The sequence below is a fragment of the Chiloscyllium plagiosum genome, chromosome 25 (genome assembly GCF_004010195.1).
Source record: "Chiloscyllium plagiosum isolate BGI_BamShark_2017 chromosome 25, ASM401019v2, whole genome shotgun sequence".
In the NCBI taxonomy this organism is placed as follows: Eukaryota; Metazoa; Chordata; class Chondrichthyes; order Orectolobiformes; family Hemiscylliidae; genus Chiloscyllium; species Chiloscyllium plagiosum.
The window spans coordinates 12708450-12727621 of NC_057734.1; the positions used below are offsets into that span (position 1 = coordinate 12708450).

The 19172-nt window shown below is 40.0% G+C and overlaps 1 protein-coding gene across 4 annotated transcripts in view; it reads left to right on the plus strand.

Moving 5' to 3' along the window:
• Positions 1-53: 53 nt before the first annotated feature.
• The window catches only part of LOC122562571 (protein phosphatase Slingshot homolog 1-like), a 119995-nt gene continuing 100876 nt past the window's right edge, over positions 54-19172 (plus strand). For 3 of the 4 annotated variants that reach the window (XM_043715522.1, XM_043715524.1, XM_043715523.1), the window contains exon 1: positions 54-164. In XM_043715522.1, the coding sequence (XP_043571457.1) occupies positions 102-164 (63 nt within the window). In that variant the 5' untranslated portion in view covers positions 54-101. The remainder of the gene's footprint in view (positions 165-19172) is intronic. The other variant, XM_043715525.1, reaches the window with a different exon arrangement.

Here is a 19172-nt window from a genome sequence, read left to right on the forward strand (position 1 = left end):
TAACGTTTCTAACGGTCCGGGTAATCAGTCAGCCCCGCCTCCCCGGGCCTCAGCCTCCAGCATTTCACCTGCCGGGGAACTACCTTTGCTCGCCTTTCCTGATGGCCTTGGTTACGGTGCAACGCTCTCCTACCCCGAGCGCCTCCTCCAGTCCCAGTGTCTCGGTGAGTCCGCTATGGTTGCCAGCATCTTCTGGGCTAATGGCTTCCTCGGGCCGATTGGACTAGCTAGGAATCTGGGAATGTACCAGGCCGCATGCGGGCATGATCGTTATACCCGAAACAGAAATATTTTATATTGCAAGTGTTGTTTTGAAAAGTGTTAAATTAGAATCAAACTTGTGCGCAATCAGAGGGAGGTTACTTTCCTTTATATCTTTATTTTCACAATATTATTTATTGTTATTAGGATTGTGCCCGCGGTTTTTGTTTAGCAATAATGGTGTTAAAGTTGGTACTGAGGAAGGAAAACACGACAAATAGATTGAGGTCTATTAGGAAGTTTAAGATTATCAAAACGCACGCACAATTGCTCTGGATCTATATTCATCGCAATATATGATGCTAATCTTCCTATAAACGGCGGCAGTGTGCTTTGTTTGATTTGAATTCCTTTGTTTTTATGTTTTTTCAAATGTTTTATCAAGGCTGATTTCTTAGCAGGATTATTAGGTTTATCGACGAGATTTTGTTGTATTATGGAGAATTTAGAAGCCTGGTAAATAGCTAGTTCTATTACTGTATAGTATCAGTTGTAGTAATGTGATAGACATTGGTGCTTCTTTTGGAATAAATATTTTCATTGCCAGATTTAGGGTTGCAATGGAATTGGTGTAAGTTGTACCATATAAATTTTAGATAATATAAATCTTATCCTGTTAAATTTTCAATAAATTTGGAGTGATTCTGGTGGGCATTTAATTTGATGTGGGTATCATCAATACAAGAGTTGACTGATTTTTGTTATACATCCTGAGTTACTCTCTGAAACAGCAAGATCAGTTCTAACTGCCATCATCTACCTGGCATACATTCTGTGAAAAATGATTATGAACCACTTACCACCTTCATGACACTGATCCTCAAGCTGCTAGTCTCTTGGATAGGGTCCAATGGAGGTTCATGTGAATACACACCTGCTTCAGGTTAGAAGCAAATTGAAATATTCAAATATTGTATAATGGACATTACATTCTGTTTGCAGTTTTAAGACATACACAAGTAAGGTATATCACCTGTTATTGCTGTTCTGCCCTTTTAATTTGCTATTGAACATTGTGTAAGAATCCTCAATAGGATTGTAGGTAGCCATTTATAATCATAGAGTCATAGAGCTGTGTAGAATGGAAACATACCCTTCAGTCCAATTTATCCATGCCAATCAGATATCCTAAATTAATCTAGTCTCATTTGGCCCATATCCCTCTAACCTCTTCCTATTCATATCCTCATCCAGCTTCCTTTTAAATGTTTAATTGTACTAACCTCGGTCACTTCCCTTGGCAGCTCATTCTATACACACACCACCCTGTGCACCCTCAGGCCCCTTTTACATTTTTTCCCTCTCACCTTAAACCTATGCCCCCTAGGTTTGGACTCCCCTACTATGGGGGGAAAAAAAAATGTTGGCTATTTCCCTTATCCACACCCCTCATGATTTTATAAACCTCTGACGCTCCGAAGAAAATAGCCCCAGCCTTTTCAGCCTCTCCCAATAGCTGAAACCCTCAAAACTGGGTAACATCCTTGTAAATCTTTTCTGAACCCTTTCAAGTTTCACAACTTTATTGGTCAGAGTATTGAGTACAGGAGTTGGGAGGTCATGCTGCAGCTGTACACGACATTGGTTAGGCCACTGTTGGAATATTGCATGCAGTTCTGATCTCCTTCCTATCAGAAAGATGTTGTGAAACTTGAAAGGGTTCAAACAAGATTTACAAGGATATTGCCAGGGTTGGAGGATTTGAGCTATAGGGAGAGGCTGAACAGGCTGGGGCTGTTTTCCCTGGAGCATCGGAGGCTGAGGGGTGACTTTATAGGGATTCACAAAATTATGAGGGGCATGGATAGGATAAATAGACAAAGTCTCTTCACTGGGATCGGGGAGTACAGAATTAGAGGGCATAAGTTTAGTGTGAGAGGGGGAAGATATAAAAGAGACCTAAGGGACAACTTTTTCATGCAGAGGGTAGTATGTGTATGGAATGAGCTGCCAGAGGAAGTGGTGGAGGCTGGTACAATTGCAACATGTAAGAGGCATTTGGATGGGTATATGAATAGGAAAGGTTTGGAGGGATATGGACCGGGTGCTGGCAGGTGGGACTAGATTGAGTTGGGATATCTGGTCTGTGTGGACAGGTTGGACCGAAGGGTCTGTTTCCATGCTGTACATCTCTATGACTCTAACATCCTTCCTGCAGCAGGGAAGCTAAAATTGCATGCAATATTCCAACAATGGCTAACCAATGTCCTGTACAACTGCAACATGACCTTCCAAGTCCTGTACTTAATGCCCTGACCAATAAAGGCAAACATACCAAACTATCCTGTCGACCCAGGACTCCACTTTCAAGAAATTATGAACCTGTACTCCAAGGTCTCTTTGTTTAGCAACATTCCCCAGGACCTAATCATTAAGTGTATAAGTCCTGTCCTGATTTGCCTTTCCAAAATGCATCACCTTAAATTAAACTCCATCTGCCACTCCTTGGCCCATTTGAACCCATCTGATCAAGATGCCATTGAACTCTGAGGTAACCTTCTTTGCTGTCCATTACACCTCAAATTTTGGTGTCATCTGCAAACTTATTAAACAAATCTCCTATGTTCACATCCAAATCATTTGTATAAATAACAAAAAACAATGTACCCAGCACAGATCCTTGTGACACACCTTCTGGTAATAGGCCTTCAGACTGAAAAGCAACCCTGCATCAACACCACCCTCTGTTTTCTACCTTTGAACTAGTTGTGTAGGTCTTCCTGTATTCCATGATCTAACGTTGCTAACCAGTCTACCATTCAGAACCTTGTGGAATGCCTTACTGAAGTCCACATAGATCATGTCAACCATTCTGCCCTCATCAATACTCTTCGTTACTTCTTCAGAAAATTCAATCAAGTTAGTGAGACATGATTTTCCGTGCACAAAGCCATATTGACTATTCCTAATCAGACCTTGCTTATCTAAATACATGTAAATCCTGTCTCTCCGGATTCTTGCCAACAACTTGCCCACTACTGATGTCAGGCTCACCGGTTTATAGTTCCCTGGCTTTTCCTTAAATAGTTAGCCAATCTCCAGTCTTCAGGCAACTCATCAATGGCTATTGATACAATGTCTCAGCAAGGGGCCCAATAATCACTTCACTAGCTTCCAAAATGGTTCTAGTGTACACCTCGTCAGATCCTAGGGAGTTATCCACCTTTATGCATTTTAAGATGTCCAGCAACACCACCTCTGTTTATGCTCAAATAAATTTTTATTCACATTCCACCATCATTCTGTGGTTCTTGCTTTTGCAATTTGGCAAGCTGCATTGGATAATCTTTGGCATATTAAAATTAGACCTCACAGTTACAGCAGATAGATGGCATCAAGAACAACCTGATGGTCACCTATTATACATCAGTAGTTAAAAATATGTCTCATTATTTTTATGCAGTCCGTGAATTTTTTTTAAACAAAAGAAACCCTTCACATACTCAAAATCATTTCACCGTTGGAATGTGTCCTTGTTGCTGATGGCAATTATGACAATATCTGAATTTTTATAACTGCCTTGTAGTCACTTATGGGCACTTTCTTCATTCTGTGCGCATATTAGGTGCACAAGCTAGGAAGAGCAACAACTTCCTTTTCTGTGGCTTACTTCAGATAAGTGTGATTCATTGTTGACTCTGAGGAATATCCCTTCAGAGATCATGTTTCCGTGTGCTATGGAGAATCACACTAATGTCCCAGCAGGTTATTTGGGCTCGATGGTTTGGTAAACTGTTGCTTAAAAATGATCAATTTGTCATGAACAAGTTGTGTAAGCAGACTGTTAGAAATGTTTAAGTTATAAACTATTCAGTATAATGTCCATCTAACCTGCCATACAAGCCTATAATCAAGACATGTGCTGTACTCACTGCAGCAATGTAGGATCATGACCATATTTTATATAATTTTCACGTTTTTCTTGTGCTACCTGGCTCTTTGTAGGTCGTCCACATGTGAATTTGCTATTCCTTGCTTGTGTTCTATATCCAGAATTTAGAGAACCTATTGTGCATCGAGTAAAACATTTTGTAATAATTAGGTATTGGGGTATTTAGAAGGGCTAGAAAGTCTAGGAGGCATGCTTTGTTACATCAACATCTTCCTGTTATGGATGAAAATATTTTTGTTGAGTGAGGTATCTCAGTACATTGTGACAGGTGAAATTCCTTTTTTCCTAATTGATTCTTATTTTTGATTCCTGATGGCTTTTTGGTTCTTTGTTAATTATCACATTGCACAATCTCCCTGATTTCATTGCATCAGAAAGAGGAAAAAAAACTCCCAATTACCTTGAAATAATCATCCTGAGACATTTCTATCTTTACAGTTCCTATTCCAATGTTGTTAGAAAAACATAGCATTTGTGTTATGAAAAAAGAAAGTAATCTCAAACTCGAGCATGAATACCTCTCTCTATTCACAAAATCACATCACAGAGCATTACTCAAATCTCATTTGTTGTGGTTTGCAATTGCACAATGAATGAAACTGACTTTTATAGCCAATATTTTTGGATACATTTATTAGGTTTCGCAATATGGCCTCCCATAGGACATTTGAAATTCCATGTAGGTAACCTAAGTTGAAAAAATATTTAAGTCAAATAGCCAATACACTGTATACAATTTGTAAACTACAGGATAAAATAAATGTCAGTTATTTGTAGTGCAGAGTCTTGTAATTAAGTGTTTATTCTGGGAGCCATTAAATCAAATGGAGATTAAATCTTATTTTAAACAAATCTAAGCAGCCAGATTAAGAACAAATTATATAAGCCACTTATGCATTCTTCCACTATAGTTAAAAGATAAATCAAGCCTGTTGCAATGTTTGCTAAAATAGTTTACATATTTGGTTTGGTTTTAAGTTTAAGTGAGTGGACTTTGTGCCTGCACTTTGTAATTGAGTTTATGATGCATTAGGAATAGCTGCAAAATATTCCATGTGTTTTAGTTATTTGAGGCATGAATAGTGACATTGTTCCATCCTTTTAATGGGTGCACTGTTGCTTTAGCAATTATTGTAACAACTTCTTTGCCTGATTCACATTTTGTAACATAGTGAAAAGCTGGAGAAGAGGTTTAGATATGAACTTTTTTATCAAATAGATAAGACTCTTTTATACAATTTTTGACCTCAATTTGATTGTATTTGGCTCCTTAATTATTTGCATTGGGGAATAAAGGGGATAATATCCTGTGCAAAAGCAAATGTTGTGAAAGCTAGAATCTAAAGTTTTAAAAAACACAACAAATACACAATGTACTCAGCAGGACTAGACTGGTGGTGCTGGTGGCATTAGCCTGCAGTGTTAGTTCTGTATGCCTCCACCAATAATATTGCAGCATTGGTAATTTGTTTGGCTCTCAAACCTTTGATCAGCCAGGAGATAACTGGCAAGGGATTGCCTAATAGTGCAATATCATAAAAATATTTGCAAGTTATTAGTTATATGTCTGCCTTTGAGAAATCTACTTGTGTTCACTTTATTCTCAGGCTACCTTTCCACTTTAAGGGTTGCAGTGAAAATGCTGTGTAGGTTGATGTGCTTGAATGTTTTTAACATTCTGTGCCTGTATATAATTTTCGAAATGAATGGGCCATTGACTGCATCATGAGTTCAGTGTCAATGATCAATAGTTGCACACACTGTACCCTGTCATGACTATTTTTCAGGGAGTGTTTTATAACAAGTGTATTGCTCAATTAATATTCTGTCTCTGAAGTAACCCTTATTGATGAATGCTGTGTAACTTAAGTTTGTTATGAAACAGACACAGAATGCTGGAGAAGATCAGCATACCTGGCACTTATCTGTTGAAGGAGAAACAGTTAACTTGTTAAGTCCAGTATGACGACTCTTCAGAATTGAAAATTATTGGAAATGTTATTTTTTCAACTTTTGACAGAGGCAGAGGGCCAGTGCAAAAGACAAAAGAGTTGCTAACACAGAAAATAGAAGCTAGAGTAGACCATTCAGCCCTTCAAACCTTCTCTACCGTTCATCCTGATCATGACTGATTATCCAACTCAATAGACTGTTCCTGCTTTATCGTCCTATCTTTTGATGCCTTTTAATCCGAAGTGTTTTATCCAATTCCTTCTTTAGATCATACAATGTTGGGGTTAATGACAAAGAAGAAGAAAAGAGATGTAAATTGAGGTGTGGAAGTGTGGGAATAAGTTATTTATACTAAGATCAAATTAAACCAGGCAAAAGCAAGACAAGACACTTTCAGCTAGGGATATAAGGTGGGGAGAGGATGAGAGAAATGGATTACAAGCACAATACAATTAGTCTTTAAAAGACATTTGAATTTAGTATTGAAATCATGCGGCTGTAAAGTGTCTAAGCAGAAAATGAGGTGTTGATATGCAAACTTGAATTGTGCTTCATTGGAACATGGCAGCAAGTCCAGAATAGGAACGTTAGCATGAGATAAGCTGAAGCATTTGCAACCATCTTTGGCCAGAAGTGCCAAGTGGGTGATCCATCTTGGTTCATTCCAGACATTCCCAGCATCACTGAGGGTCTTCAGCCAGTTCAATTCACTTAATGTGACATCAAGAAACAGTTGGAGGCACTGAGTACTACATAACCTATGTTTCTCCACCTCATTCAGCTGCCTTCTCCACGTAACTTTTGATACCCATACTATTAAAGAACCATCTATCTCTGTCTGAAATGCATTCAATGACTTGAACTTTTGAGCAATGATTGCCACAGATTTTCCAGCCTCTGGCAGAAGAAATTCCTCCTCATATAAGTTCTAAAGGAAGCACATCCACCGGCTCCTTTTTGTCAAATTTGCTCATTACCTCCCCAAATAATTCTAATAGATTGGTCAGGCATGACATCCCCTTGATGAAACCTCTAATAAGAAACAATTTAGTTGTCATTCCCATTTCCCGATCCCCTATCAGTCGAAGCAAACACTGCACTGACAAGCATACCCTCCTGTAGTTTTTCATGTATGCTAGTATTGAAAATGCTGGATCGCAGGTATGTTGTTGCAAGTGGCAGTAGTATAGCAATAATATGATCAGAGATCATCACATATATTACAATAAGCCAAAGCACACACAAAGACATCTCTCTCAACTTAAGTTTAATTATGCGATCCACCCATAGATCTGTATAATTCCACTTTGTTTTTAACATTAAATTTTGAAATGAATCAGAAGACACTGAATTAGATAGATCATGTATTCAGTCATAGTCTTTCATGTTTGAGTGGAAGTAGAATTCGAACTTTTATTACAGTACTTTGAGATATTTAAATGTGAGGCTGTGTATCTTGACAGCTGCATCTGCCGCTGATGATGCTTGTAGAAACATCAACCCATTGCTACTGTCTCTGCCAAAGGCTCAGATTTAGAGTCATAGAGATGTACAGCTTCGGTCCAAACTGTCCACACAGACCAGATATCCCAACCCAATCTAGTCCCACCTGCCAGCACCTGGCTCATACCCCTCCAAAACCTTCCTATTCATATACCCATTCAAATGCCTCTTAAATGTTGCAATTGTACCAGCCTCCACCACTTCGTCTGGCAGTTCATTCCATACACGTACCACCCTCTGTGTGAAAAAGTTGCCCCATAGGTCTCTTTCGTATCTTTCCCCTCTCACCCTAAACCTATGCCCTCTAGTTCTGGACTCCCAGACCCCAGGGAAAAAACATTGGCCATTTACCTATCCATACCCCTCATAACTTTGTAAACCTCTATAAGGTCACCCCTCAGCCTCCACTCCAGGGAAAACAGCCCTAGCCTGTTCAGCCTCTCCCTATAGCTCAAGTCCTTCAACCCTGGCAACATCCTTGTAAATCATTTCTGAACCCTTTCAAGTTTCACAACATCTTCGATCTAGAACCTTGGAGTTTATCTGCCATGGCCAGGATTGTCTCATTTTGCCCCAGCCTTTTAGAAGTCAGTTCATTCAGATGGCTAAAAATGTCTGTAAGATATGCCAGATTTGCACACCATAATCATCAGATAGTAACTCTTTACAAGACAGTTCATGCATTAATGAAGTGCATGTCCTTTTCTCCTTGGAGTTCTTGAACACCGGGGAGAATCTTCCCCCACAATAACCATTGCACCTTGATGTGTAAAAGTAAACACTGCTTGGCCTCCATTTCTGCACATACAATAATGAGTAAATATGAGTTTGATGACCATGATTTTATGTAATTCATAGTTTTCATGTGTGCTGTAACACTGCAGCTAACTCTATTGTTGCATTGTTTTGGTTGCAAGAGTTTCAGTATGGAGGATGCAGTGGATGATCTGGATGTCAATATTTTCCTCTTTTACTTTACTGTCAAATCCTTTGATTTTCCCTGTCATAGAAGCTGCTCCATCAGTGCAAATGCTTCAGCTTGTAGCCCAGGTTAGTTAGTTTTTCCCTCAAGTGGGTGCCTGTTATCTGAAATATTTCTTTACCAGTTGCATGACTTGGTAGCTCATTACAGAATAAAAACATTATCCTGAATGGAGTTCCCATCAATGTTCTGAACTATTGGCCAGCTAATGGCAGTGTCTACTTATATCAGTGAACTTGTCAATCTGCAAAGCAAACTTACCACTGGTAGCTAACTTGTCCTGCAGCACCACCTCAATACGATTTGTTGTTGAAACGATTTTCAGAGAGTGGAATTTTGTTGATTCTTTTTGCAACATTAGTTCCCCACATCACACATTTACAGGTAGGCGTGATTAAGGTTTCAGCAACGGTATGGGTCTTTGATTTTGCCATAAGCTCACCCACGAAGTAACTAGCCTCTTAAAATTTATTTAATACAATAGAATCTAAGACTGAGATAAATGGTATACAAGTCTTAAAAATAATCCAAGAATATGATTTTAAAATTCGTGCTAACATGCAAATGTTTCCAGGCAGGCAGGGTGGCACAGTGGTTAGCACTGCTGCCTCACAGTGCCAGAGACCCGGGTTCAATTCCCGACTCAGGCGACTGACTGTGTGGAGTTTGCACGTTCTCCCCGTGTCTGCGTGGGTTTCCTCCGGGTGCTCCGGTTTCCTCCCACAGTCACAAAGATGTGCATGTCAGGTGAATTGGCCATGCTAAATTGCCTGTAGTGTTAGGTAAAGGGGTAAATGTAGGGGAATGGGTGGGTTGCGCTTCGGCGGGTCGGTGTGGACTTGTTGGGCCGAAGGGCCTGTTTCCACACTGTAAGTAATCTAATCTAATCTAATCAGTTCAACAGCCATAAAACCGTAAGAAATAGGAACAAGGAATAGGCTATTCAGCCCCTTGAACCTGCTTCACCAATCAATACGGTCATGGCTGATTCAATATTCCACGTGTCCATTTTCTTGACCTTTTCCCATTATGCTTGATTTCCTTACTGATCAAGAATCTACCTATCTCAGCCTTTACTGCACATGTACAATTTTTTCTAATAGTGAATGTTTGGTCCTGCTTGTGTGCAATATAGAGAAACACCAACAGAGGAGGATCAGTTCTCATGCTGGCTGGGGTTACCATGAAGCATTCTACTTCTTAACTTTGCCCCTCACCTGAGACATGGTGACCTTCGTTTAAACAATCACCAGTCCCCTGCTAATCAGAGAGCAGTTTTGTGGTCTGATGGGACTATGATGACTGTATTTTTACCTTTAGCTTCTGCGCCATTATGCAAAGTGGCACTGCTGAGAATTTCAAAGCACATCACTCATCTTATTTTAGTTAATTTAGATCTATTTTGCAACTCTCTCATTCTCTCTGTTGTTCCACCAACAGTTGTTGCACTAGGTCTTGTTCTGGGCTTCTGCCTCCATCCAAAGTACACACAAAAAGAATTTCCATTACCTTTTAGTTCTCAAGAAGAGACATATTGAACTCGAATCAGACTATGTCAAATCTGCTGAGTTTCTCCCTAATTATTTTTTATTCTCTAATGGGGCATGAGTGTCATTGGTTGGCCGGCATTTATTGCCTGTCCCTAGTTGACCTTGAGAAGGTGGTGGTGAGCTTGAATTGCTGCAGTCTATCTGCTGTAGGTTGACCCACAATGCCATTAGGGAAGGAAATTCAGCATTTTATCCAAGCAACATTGAAGTACGGTGATATATTTCCATATCAGGATCATGAGTAGCTTGGAGGTGAATTTGCAGCTGACATTGTTCCTATGTATCTCCTGTCCTTGTCCTTCTAGGTGGAAGTGGTTGTGGGTTTGGAATATGTTGTCTGAGGATCTTGGGTGAATCAGGTTGTAAGTTTGCTCGCTGAGCTAGAAGGTTTGTTTTCAGACATTTCATCACCATGCTAGGCAACATCATTAGTGAGCCTCCAGTAAAGCACTGGTGTTATGTCTCGCTTTCAATTTATGTGTCTTGGTCTCTTAAGATGGGTGTGTTGTATAGGAATCGGTGGATTGTGTTTATTGGCTACCCGTTCTTCTTGAATACGTTGTATAGGTATTTTACTTCTGCTGGGTGCTGCAGTGTGTTGTGGCCCACTTAAATGTCCTGATGCAGCTCCATTTGTGGATGTTGGAATGATTGCTTCTGTAGTTAAGTATCTGCTCTGTGTGTGTTGCTCTCCTGTAGATGCTGGTCTGAAATTCTCCATTAACTGTTCGTTCCAATGTGATATCACCCACCTTATGAGACCAAGACACACACAGAAAGCGGGACATAACAACAGCACATCACCAGAGGTTCACTGATGATGTTACCTAGCATGGTGACAAAACGTTTGCAAACAAACCTTTCAGCTCAGTGAGCAAGCTTACAACCTGACCTACATATCTTCTCAAAATCCGCAATCTTGGGTGAATTTCTGCCGTGCACACTGCTACTGAGTGCCAGTGGTGGAGAGAGTGGATACTTTGTGAATGTGGTACTAATCAAATGGGCTGCTTTGTCCTGGATGGTGTCAAGTTTCTTCTTTTTGTTGGAGCTATATCTGTCTAGGCAAGTGGGGAGTATTCCATCACACTCCTGACTTGTGCCTTGTAGATGGTGGACAGGCTTTGGAGAGTCAGGAGGTGACTTACTTGCTGCAGTATCCTCTGACCTGCTGTTGTAGCCACTGTGTTTATGTGGTGAGTCCAGTTGAGGTTTTGGTCAATGTGGGATGTTGATAGTGATTGTAACACCATTTGAATGTCAAGGGGGGCTGGTGAGAGTTTCTTATTGGTGATGGTCATTGCCTGGCATTTGTGTGATGTGAATGTTACTTGTCAGTTGTCATTCCCAAGTCAGTGTTGTAACTGCACTGGAACAGCTTGGAATGGCAAGTTCTAGAGCACAAGTCTTCAGTACCATTGCCAGAATATTGTCAGGACCCATGGCCTTTGCAATACGTAGTATCTGCAACCATTTGATAGTACGTGGAGTGAATTGAATTGGCTGAAGACTGTTATCTGAAAAGCTGGGGACCACTGAAGGAGACAGGTGGGAGATGTACTTAGGGAGGAAAAAATGTATTCACCAATTTACCAGCTTCAAATGCATCTGTTCTCGACAGTGTAAGTAAACGCAGTCCCTCTGAAGATAAAGTTCTGTCTTTCTTTTGATAATATCACTATTGTTTTATATGGCACTATCACCCTACAAAATGGAACAGGCTTCGAACAGATCTATAATTTATGAATATTCATGTGGCACTGTGGGCCATCAGCAGAATCGTACTCCAGTGCAATCTGGAACCTCATGACCTGGCATATCCCCCACTCAACCAATACCATCAGCCAGGGGATTAACTCTGTTCAATGAAGCATGCAGGAGGGTATGTTAGGGGCAGTACTAGACATGCTTAAAAATGAGGTATCAACCTGGTGAAATTATGAAGAAGGACTATTTGTATGCCAAACAGCATAAACAGCAAGTGACTTCCCAAACCTGTTCACCCTGTACAAGGCACAAGTCAGGAGTGTGATGGAATACTTCCCTCTTGCCTGGATGGGTGCAGCTCCAACAATACTCCAGAAGCTTGACACCATCCAAGACAAAGCAACTCAGTTGGTATGACATCCACAAGTATCCACCTCCTCCACCACTGAGTTAAAAATCACACAACACCAGGTTATAGTCCAACAGGTTTAATTGAAAGCCAATCTGTTGGACTATAACCTGGTGTTGTGTAATTTTTAACTTTGTACACCCCAGCCCTACACCGGTATCTCCAAATCATGACCTCCACCACTGACATTGTGTACCAGCTGCAAGATGAGCAGCCAAAACTGACTGAAGGTGCTTAGACAGCAACTTCCAAACCCACAATCACTTCCATCTAGAAGGACAATGGTAGCAGATGCATGGTGTTTATTTCATGGTCTCTTTGTTTGTTTCAGATTTCCAGCACCTGTAATATTTTAGCTTTATTCAGTTAATGATGCCTTGGTTTCATACTTAATTCCATAGTCATGTTTAATTGTCAAAACTAGTCATAACATTTCGTCTGATTCTTGGAAATATTAACGTTCCATTTGCCCATATTGGCATTCCAAACTGGAAATTCCTGTTCAAATAAACCCTGCTAATTGGATAGAATATAAAAGACACTACATGATCTATCTGCTTCAGTGTTAGGTTAAAACACTTTTGGTTTTTGGTCCATTAATCACTGTGGACAGCAGGTCAGACACTGAACTAAAACTCTTTATTGTGCTTGGAGAAAAAATGTCAATACACTGTCTCAATCTTTATCCCAAAGATTAGAAAGTGGATGTCAAGCAGAGATAGAATTGGCAATTGGCAATTTCTTTTCTTCATTGCCTAGCTCAATGGGATTGTACTGCCTTGGTTATTGCTGCCATAGCAGTTTTTATGATGGTTTCTCTTCCTGCTCCATACTGTTACTGTGAATGTCTTCCAAGGATCTTTTTGCATCCCTCTTTCTCATCCAAATGTTGCCCCTTAGCAAAATCATTCACAGGAATAAGGCAATTTTTCATGCTGACCATATCTCTCTCTCTCTGAGCCTCTCCAATCAGTTATTGTTGTACTGATAATCTGATACCTAATTTATTTCAGTTGAACACTGGTAAAACTGAAACCATCACTTTGGTACTCATTGTAAACTCTACATATGGGAACTATAATTTTTGGTGATATTTGACTTTACAAAAAGAAAATAGTCTATTGGCACCCAAACAGACAGTATTGGGATAGTTTCCTTGAACAGTATGTTGTGGATCCAACCAGGAATCGGGTTATTTTGGAGCTGGTAGTATATAATGAGGCAGAGTAAAGATCCTGTAGAAAACTGACCATATTATTAGAACTTAGCATCCAGTTTCAAAGAGAGAAACCTGTGTTGGAAGCAAATGTACTAAACATCAATAAGGTAATTAGAAAGCAATGAGTGCCAATCTAGCTGAAGTGATCTGTATGGACTTCAGTAAGGCATTCAACAAGGTTCCTCATAGTAGACTGGCTGGTAAGGTTAGATCACATGGAATAAAGGAAGAACTAACTACTTGGATACAGAACTGGCTGGAAGGTAGGAGACAGAGGGTGGTGGTGGAGGATTGCTTTTCAGACTGGAAAACTGTGACTAGCGGTGTGCCACAAGGATCAGTACTGGGTCCACTCCTTTTCATCATTTATATAAAAATGATTTGGCTGTGAACATAGGACGTGTAGTCGACAGCGAAGACGGTTACCTCAGAGTTCAACAGGATCTTGATCAGATGGGCCAATGGGCTGAGGAGTGGCAGATGGAGTTTAATTTAGATAAATGCAAGGTGCTGCATTTTGGAAAGGCAGACCAGGGCAGGACTTAAATACTTAAAGGTAAGGTCCAGGAGAATGTTGCTGAACAAAGAGACCTTGAAGTGCAAGTTCATAGTTGATTGAAAGTGGAGTCACACGTAAAGAAGATAACGAAGAACACGTTTGGTATGCTTGCTTATATTGGTCAGTGCATTGAATATAGGAGTTGGGAGTTCGTGTTGCGGCTGTACAGGACTTTGGTTAGGCCACTATAGGAATACTGCATACAATTCTGGTCTCCTTGCTTGAGGAAGGTTGTTGTGAAACTTGATAGGGTTCGGAAAACAAGGATGTTGCCAGGTTTGGAGGATTTGAGATCTAAGGAAAGGCTGAATAGACTGGGGCTATTCTCCTTGGAGCGTTGGATGCTGAGGGGTGATCTTTGTCAAGATTTATAAAATTATGAGGGGCATGGACATGGTAAATAGACAAGGTATTTTTTCCCACAGTAGGGGACTCCAAAACTGGAGGGCACAGATTTAAGGTGAGAGGGGAAAGATTTAATAGGGACCTAAACTGCAACTTTTTCACACCAAGGGTGGTACGTATATGAAATGAGCTGCCAGAAGAAGTGGTAGAGGCTGGTACAATTACAACACTTAAAAGGCATCTGGATGGGTATATTGAATAGGAAGGGTTTAAAGGGATATGGGCCAAATGCTAGCAAATGAGACGAGATTAATTTCTCCACATAAATAATACTTAAATTCTCTATTATTTCTGCCAAAACATACAACCTCATTCTCCCACATTATATTCTATTTGTCAAGATTTGCTTATTCATTTAATCAGAGTATACCCTGCTGCAGACTGTGCCATCCTCACCACTTCCCTTTCCATATATTTTTGTTATCTGAAACCTATCTATATTTCATTCACTTGCTTCATCCAAGATATTAACATGCATATTGTAAATAAATACAGCCATGTGGCACTCCACTAGCAACAAGTTGCCTTCCTGAAAAAGATTTTAAAACTTTCCCAACCTTCTGGCTTGCCACTAATCTTTGGTCATAGAAATAGGTGTAGGCCATTCAGCCCGATGAGCCTGTTCTGCCATATAATGAGATCATGGGCTGATCTATGAGGTATACAGGATGGAAATAGATCCTTTGGTCCAACTCGTCATGCTGACCATAGAGTCATGGAGATGTTCAGCACGGAAACAGACCTTTCGGTCCAACTTGTCCATGCCGACCAGATATCCCAACCAATCTAGTCCCACCTGCCAGCACCCCAACCATATTCCTCCAAACCTTTCCTATTCAGGCCAGTACGATTGTAACATTTAAAAGGCATCTGGATGGGTATATGAATAGGAAGGGTTTGGAAGGATATGGGCTGGGTGCTGGCAGGTGGGACTAGATTGGTTGGGATATCTGGTCGGCATGAACGGTTTGGACTGAAGTGTGCTGTACATCGCTATGGCTCTAAATGGACTGGGCATGTGGTTTGGCAGCAAAGACGGTGTTCAGGAACAATGGGAGACATTTCAGAAAATAGTTCGTGGCTCACATCAAAGATATATCCCAGTGAGAAAGAAAAAGTCTTTTGAAGCGGATAAGCCGACCATTGTGAACTAAGTTAAGGACCACATCAAATTGAAACAAAATAAGGTGCAACATGACAACGGGATGTGGGCCAAAAGCAGGTAAATGGAGTCAGACCATAGATCAGCCATGATCTCATTAAATGATGGAACAGGCTCAATGGGTTGAATGGTCTACATCTATTCCTATGACCAAAGATTAGTGGCAAGCCAGAAGGTTGGGAAAGTTTTAAAACCTTTTTCAGGAAAGCAACTTGTTACTAGTGGAGTGCCACAGGGCTGTATTTATTTACAATTGTATGTTAGTATCTTGGATGAAGGAAGTGAAAGAAATATAGACAAGTTTTCAGATAACATAAAAATATATGGAAAGGCAAGTGGTGAGGATGGCACAGTCTGCAGCAAGGTATACTTTGATTAAGTGAATGGGCAAATCTTGACGAATAGAATATAATGTGGGAGAATGTGAGGTTGTGTATTGGTAGAAATAATAGTGGATTTAACTTATTTATGTGGAGAAAGACTGTTTATAGCACAGAGAGATTTGGAGGTCCTTGTGCATAAATCACAAAAGAACTAGCATACACATTCAACAGTTAATCAGGAGAGCAAATGAACGTCGGCCTTTTGTGGCCTTTATTTTACAGGGAATGGAGTCATTCTAAAACTCTATAAGGCACTATTTGGCCTAAACCTGGAATATTGTGAGAAGCTTTGGTCACCATATACTATACTGACATTGGAGGCAGTACAGAGAATGTTCACTTGGTTTATTTGTAGTTATTGAGGGATATTCATATGAGGAGAGTTTGAGTAAGTTGGGTCTATATTCGTTGGGGTTTAAAAGAATGAGAGCTGACCTTAATGTTTTGTACAAGATTGACTTGACAACATAGAAATGGAGATGTTGTTTCTACTTTTTGGTGAGTGTAGAAGTTGAGGACATAATCTCAGAGTAAGGGTTCACTAGTTAGAACAGAAATGAGGACAAATTTCTTCTGAGGATAGTGAATCTGTGAACTTCTTTCCCAAGATTGGAACTTGAAGGATATTCATAGCTGAGATGGTTAGATTTGTAATCATTAAAGGAATCGAGGATATGGTGAAAAGGCAGCAAAGTTATTGAGGTTCAGTCATGATCTCATGGAATTTCAGAGGATATTTGATATTCTGAATTCCATCCCTGTCCCAAACTGCTGCCTTGGGTCAATCCAGACTGTTTGCAGTCTTAACATCCTGTTTAATGTCTAACTGAACTTCCAATCAAGCACCCTTTCCATCGCAAGGACTTCCTACTTACACCTCAGTAACACTGTCTGCATTAACTTGTGTTACACTTTGATGTCTTTGTCAGATTCGGCTTGGTGATGAAGGAGCGACGCTCCGAAAGCTAGTGCTTCCAATTAAACCTGTTGGACTATAACCTGGTGTTGTGTGATTTTTAACTTTGTAATCCAGATTTGTCAACTCCCAAACTTTTATGGCTACTCATTCTCTATTTCTGTAAGTGGCAGTTAATCAAAAGCTTTGTTCCCTTTATCCTACTCTGCAACAAATTCTGCTGAAAAGTTGCTCCTGGCGTTACTGGCCTATAATGGCTCTTGATCTCACAGTAACTTATATGTAACATTTTCATACATTTCTTTAATACCTTCACAGGGGGCCTATCCTTTCCAACCTGTGTAAACTTATATAATCCCCTGACAAACTTTTCATTCCTCTGACTGGTGCTTCTCTCATCCATGTTTCCCATATCCAATGGCAGAGGAGGCTAAAGGCTCACATTCTTGATTTTCCTGTATAAATCAGTTTATTGTTTTTAAGGTCCTATTTAAATTCTGCTTCAAGACCAAATATGTGGACATCTGTCATCACATTGACAATAATGTTCATCTGAATGTACCTCCACGAAGCACCTTTGAATATTTTCTAAGTTACTATTAAATGTGCATTTTTTTGCAATAAACTTAATTTTCACTCAAAATTACATGGACCAAGCAGTAATATGTTAGGTAAAAATAGATTTTATGGGAAAATGTAATGTGCTTGAGGGTTTGGATCTGTCAGGAAGTACTTTTTACTTACAAATGAAAAGAGAAAATTATTTTCAGTATTTAAATGATTAGTTCATTATATGGGTTTAAAGAACCTCCTTGACACATTTATTGCTCTTGTACTTTGAAGCATTCCTTAAGCAAGAGATCAGATAAGCTCATTTGAAAGAGCCCCGTTGAGTCTTTTAGTCAGTCACAAATGTTCGCTAATTACTATAGGAATATAATTATTGGGCAGAGAATACTGGAACCTCAGGAGGTTTAAAATGGAATGTCCTTTAATTGTACAGTCCAATGCTGCAATCACTTACAGCATGTAACAGGTTACCATCTTTTCTGTACAGATTGTTATAAATGTCTCAGATTTAAGTGTCTGATGTCAGATGTTTGCCAGTGCATGATAGTAAGAGCTGCAGTTAGAGTCATGGAATCATACAGCACAGCATCAGACCTTTTGGTCCAGGTCGTTCACGCAGACCAGATATTCTCAATAAAATCTGGTCCCATTTTCTAGCATTTGGACCTTATCCCTCTAAACCCTTCCTATTCATATACAAATCATTTTAAATGTTATAATTGTACCAAATTCCATCACTTCCTCTAGCAGCTCATTCTATACATGCATCACTCTCTGCATGAAAATGTTACCCTCCTCTCAAATCCTTTTTAAATCTTTCCCTATGACCCTAATTATATCAAGGGTCATGGAGAAAGATTTACCCTCTAGTTATACCCTCTAATCTTAGATACCTCCTCCCCACAGGAAAAAAAAGACTGTCTATTCACCCTATCTATGTCCCTTATGAGTTTAAATGCCTCTACAAAGGTCACCCCTCAGCCTCCATCAGCGGATCCCAAAATGGAACTTTCCCACCCAATCTTGCAAATTACAAACTAACCCAAGCTGTAGGGAGCAAGTCCATGAAAATTCTGACCTATGATTATATGTAGATTGTCCCATTTTACAAATAACATCAAAAAGGCTTGTCCGTTAAGGTTTCAACCAAATTAAAATCAATTAACATAAATATCGCAAAATATTTAATTGCTGACTCATTGCTTTTTTAAAGCAGGATTCTGGATAATCTAAGATGGAGGACGGGGAAAGTTTCTGGCTGTAACAGCTGCTCCTTTTTTTTGAGGTATTTCAGGTGCTGGAGGCGATTTCCTCGAATTCCAGGAGCAGCAATTACTGTTTTATATGCTGTTGCATTTTTTTGGAACTTTTTAAAAAAAAAGTCAAAACAACAGCAGTTTTAAAAGGGAGAAGAAGGAAGCACATGGTGAGGTCAGTGCAGGAGAGAGAGAAGGAAACTGACAGAGCAGTGAACCTGCACAGTTACTGCCTTTGCAGTTTGAATTCATGTATTGCTGGACAGCGGAGTGCGTACCTACATGCATGGAATGAGCTGCCAGAGCTAGTGGTGGAGGCTAGTACAATTGCAACATTTAAGAGGTATTTTGATGGGCATATGAATAGGAAGGGTTTGGAGGGATATGGGCCGGGTGCTGGCAGGTGGGACTAGATTGGGTTGGGATATCTGGTCGGCATGGATGA